Raw genomic sequence first — 4,938 nt, 5'->3', positions numbered from 1 at the left:
GTTTACTTAAAATAGCTGTATTTTCTTCTTGATACTCATAATTATATTAATTATATATAGACAGTTAAGTATAAACTATTCTAATAATCAAATGATAATGACAGGTCAACATTTTGGCTAGAACGTGATTAATTAATCATATAGATATTATTCCAAATTAGTTTTATTTTTAATTTAAACTAGCAAATAAACCTAGCATTGCTCGGGCAAACAATTTGGATGATTTAATAATTATTTTACATTTGGAAATTAAGTTATTACTATCAAAAACAAAACATCGTATCTAAAATAGCACAGTAGAAGCCATTCTTCAGGTTAAGCCTTAATCCTTTCCCTCTCCTCGTTGGGGAATTTAGAAAAATTCCTCCGTAGTGTGCATTTTTATGACATACCCTAACTGTATACCAAATTTCATCTCTTTAGGTTCAGCAGTTTGCTCTGGGCAATGATGAATCAGTCAATCAGTCAGTCAGAACACATAATTTTATATATATATAGGTTACATAATATCTGTATTAATTAATCAGTTTGTAGCTTCAAAAGTTTGTCCAGCTTTATTGTTTAATTATATTAATTACTTTAAAAAATTTTCTTATCAGTTCTCAATCAGTTTTATAACATATACTTAATATTAGTAAATAGTTGGATACTTTTTTCTGTAATCAGATTTACATTTCACATATTTAATATATGATACAAACTGTAAATATTATTCTTATTAACCTTTCAGCAGTGGGTTAGTCAGGCATGGTGCTATCCCTATGTAGTGGAGAATAAATGTGGGAAATTTTTAAAGTATTTTTCTATGCATTTTTTTCTCATTACTGTTTAGGAAAAAGATTTCTAAACAGTTATGTCTAGTAAAGAAAAGTCTTTTTTTATTGTTACATAATTCCTTTTTTATGTGAAATTTTTTTTTTGGCAATAGTTTTTGGCGATATACACAAAATTCTTTTGCGGATGTATCCATCCTTCACCACTGCCACACAATCGCCCTTGACAGATATATCTGTCGGTCACTGCTTAGTGGTTAATGGAAATTTGTTATTTTTGTAAATTTGATGTTTTCAACTTAATCCTATATGGCTTAAGAATGAAGAACAGAGTTAGATAGATGAAATCCAAGACCAGCTATGGAAACCTTTGGGGCAGGAGGCCCCGATTAACTATATGCAAACTTCTGGTGCAAACTGGAAGTCATGTTTTTTCAAAGCTAATTTGAGGTGGAGAGCTATATTTAAAATTAAATAAATTAAAAATATGATTAAAAATTGCAGCCCAACATTGTTGAAGATGTGACAATAAATAATAATTTATGCAAAACATTTGTGTGATTACCTGAAAGTCCACCAGAGGGTTTGAAGCAGTTAAAATATTATGGCTATAAAGCAAAGTAGTTATTGTAAAAAATTTTTTTATCATCGTTTTATTGTGAAAGTGCCATAGCCTAAAATAAAAGGTCAGCATTTTGATCAGTTTTTAACTTTGTGTGAATTTTTTAATATTCTATAATCATTTTAACGAAGATTACACTATATCTTCAAGCCAACTTGCTGTTACTTCTGAGGATTGTGAAAAGGATAAAAGAAGTAGATTCAAAAAAAATTATATATTTTTTTATGTAAGTCTTTTAAAACTTCAGAATGAAAATAATCCTGGGTTAAGTCATCTTTATGTAAATATTGTTTGATTTTTATGCAAAAATAATTGCTCGTTAAAAATTGTATTCCCAAGTTCTATTTTATAATGATCACTAGTATGTTTAATAAATTATTATTGTAAATTTAAAAATGATATGATTTGGGATATTTGTTGTCATTTTTCTCACCATTATATTTTGTGAAGTGCAACAGTGTTCCAAAAACATTAAAACAAATATTTCAGTATATGAAGTGTTTAAGAGAACATTTCACATAGAAGACAATTTTTAGGTTAAATTTTGTATAGAATTTAGAAATTACTCTAGAAATTGTTAGCTCTACTTAATACAATAGATTATACCAAGGCAATTCACTATACCAAGGTATAGTGAATTAAAAGGAAAAGAAGTTAAGAGTAGTTGAAACTAAACATGTAGTTAACTAATAGGATAATTACTAAAATGGGACAGTAATTGTAACTAGTAGTAATTAACTATATTGAGAACTACTTGTTAACTACACAGTTTAATTACATTAGCTGTTAACTACTGTCCATCTCTAATTTTGAAGCTTTTTTTCTTTTTTACAGAAATGTCTTCTATAAGTTCTGAAATATAACAAAACCAGATTTGGTTGCATTCGGACTCAAATGTCACTAGACAATGGTGAATCTCATCTGTTATATGTAATGAATAAACTTCAACTTTACTTCCAACAGTGAAAGTTTTATCAAAATTACATATCTTGAAGCAATATGAAGCCTAGTTGATGTAATTTGTGGTAGGCACTTGCAGACGTTTTAAGTTTAAATCTGGCTTTGGATTGGTCTATTCTAATAGATGTTTCTAAAAGTAATTAATAATTAAAATATTTGTTATAATTATTAAAATTCTTGTCAGATGATGGCTATCTCTAGACCAAATTTCTAAATGAATTAATTTTTTGTTCTGTATATACTGAAATAAACTGATGATGTTTAGTTAGTTTATAAAAGTAACTAAACTAGAGTGTGCTAATAAACAATAATTAATAAATTAACTCTTCTCAAAAATATAAATTTATAATGCAACAGATAGTAACAAGTTGCCAATTTCTTGCAAAATAAGGGATATCCAAGAATTAAAGATAACAATTTGACACCTAAATTACATTCTTATCGATTGTTTGCTTGCAGACAGTTATATTTAATTAACTAGATATGTGGTCTGTTTATAAAATGTGTGAAGGTTTTGTTTTTAGCTGTTTAGTTAATATGAAGACAAAAAATAATAATGCATTTACTGAGCACTTAACTGCATTTCTACAGAAATTTGAGTAGATTTAATATGGAAAAAACCACAAAACATTTCATTAAAGAAAACAAGCACAGCAAAATCATTCATAGAATCATTAGTAGATATAAAGCACTAATGAAATAAAATTCAAGAACAATTCTGGCTGTCCTGCAAAGATTTCATCTAAGAAAGAGATACAATTAGAGAACTGTTTTGATGTGGATCTGAATTTTTCTGTTCGTGAGGCAGCAAGAAGATTCAAGTTGAAAATTATGGCAAGAGTAAAAAAACAAATATGCAGGTGACAAAGAAGCACTTGCAAAAATTGGTCTTTGAAAAGTCCACAATAAATGTTGCTAGAAAATTTTAAAACTGGATAATAAGATTTATGTTCGTAATGGTCAAATAAATGTTCCAAGTTGGAAATATTTCCAAAGCTCAACCTAGAGCAAGTGGATTTTCAAACATGTTTAAGGGAAAAACCAAATTTCTGAAGCAACATTTGATTTGGCAAGCAATAAATGAGGATGGTAATGTATCACATTCTTATCTTGCACAGCATTCTTATCATTCATAGAACTCTGTACTTACTAAATTGTACTGTATTTAGAGCAATTACTTTTATTTATCTTGCTGTTGACAAAATGCAAAAAATGGTTTTTAACTATGTTTCTATATAGATAATTAACCTTTATCATCATTAAATTAACTTCAAATTTATAAATTTTTTAAATTGTTTCATTATCAAATTTTTATATTATATATTTCCAATACTTATATTTTAATTTTTAATTTAATGAAGTATGAATTGGTTTTATTCTTTGAAATTATAATTTTTAATTTCAATAAATAAAAATTTAAACAATAAATTAAATGCATTAAATTTTTATCTGTTTTGTAGGAAGAGAAGGAGAAAAAAAAGCAAGAACAATTAAATAGAAAAGCTGCTCTTAAAGCAGCCTATGAGGAAGAAATGAGTTCATTAAAAAGTAGTAAGCCATTATCACAAAGTAAAGTTACACGTGCTGATATAGCTGCTCAATTAGAAAAGTTAAAAGGTAAGTTTTAATTAATGCAAAAAATAAATATGATATATAAAGATTAAAAATTTATTTAAGACTATTAGAAAAGAAGTTTCTGAAATATAAAGAAATATTTCTGAATTACATATCAAGTGTCAAGACATGACTTTTTATTATGATTTGGCATACAAAATATGTTCTATAGGTTATTGATGAAGGATTTGTACGAGTGTGTTTTTTTCCCTCCCCTGTGGGTACTAAGAGGGCTTCTTTCAGACTTGTCATAGATTCAGCCAGCTCTATGATAGTGTGGTAAGGTGGTATGGGATAGGACTTGATATATTTGGGACAGACTGCCCTTAATAAAAATTCCTGGGACTTTTGACTCGTCTGGATTTGATTTAAGGTTTCCTAGAGAAGTAAGCTGATACTTTAACTGACATCCAGCCAATAGATTTATGTACCAGGTTGTTCAATAAGTTTTGTCGTTCGATAAGAGGTGGCGCTACTAGGAGCGTCACTTTATTATTCTATAAATAGTACTACTATTTCATAAACACGTGTCAAGTTTCAAGTAGATCGTCAACTCATTGTATATTTGCAGCTGTTCAAAGTCGACGTGTCATTGTATTTTTTTACGATGGAAAAAATCGAATATCGTGCAGTGATAAAATTCTTATTTTTGGAAGGTGTAGCACCAAAACAAATTCATGAACGATTGTTAAAAGTGTATAAGGACTCTTCACCTTCAATCAGAACAGTAGAAAGATGGGTTGCTGAATTTAAACGTGGTCGTACGAGTCTTGAAGACGATCCACGTGAAGGGCGTCCAAAAAGTGCATCAACACCAGAAATCGTAGCAAAAATACAGCATATGGTTTTGGAAGATCGTCGATTAACCGAGAGAGATTTAGTAGAAGCCCTAGGGATTTCGTTAGGCAGTGTGAGCAATATTTTGGCTGAAGTTTTGGGTTACAGAAAGCTGTGTGCACAATGGGTGCC

General features: G+C 28.9%; 1 protein-coding gene across 1 annotated transcript in view; it reads left to right on the top strand.

The window, feature by feature from the left end:
* Window positions 1-3,793: 3,793 nt before the first annotated feature.
* The window catches only part of LOC111627761 (coiled-coil domain-containing protein 124-like), a 9,985-nt gene continuing 8,840 nt past the window's right edge, over window positions 3,794-4,938 (top strand). Inside the window, exon 1 of the mRNA XM_023371390.1 lies at window positions 3,794-3,972. Within this exon, the coding sequence (XP_023227158.1) occupies window positions 3,888-3,972 (85 nt within the window). The 5' untranslated portion in view covers window positions 3,794-3,887. The remainder of the gene's footprint in view (window positions 3,973-4,938) is intronic.

The sequence above is a fragment of the Centruroides sculpturatus genome, unplaced genomic scaffold, assembly GCF_000671375.1.
Source record: "Centruroides sculpturatus isolate CEXI.00-Female unplaced genomic scaffold, Cexi_2.0 scaffold387, whole genome shotgun sequence".
NCBI classification, from domain to species: domain Eukaryota; kingdom Metazoa; phylum Arthropoda; class Arachnida; order Scorpiones; family Buthidae; genus Centruroides; species Centruroides sculpturatus.
The sequence above is the reverse complement of the archived record's forward strand: the minus strand, read 5'-3'. Positions and strand labels throughout refer to the sequence as shown.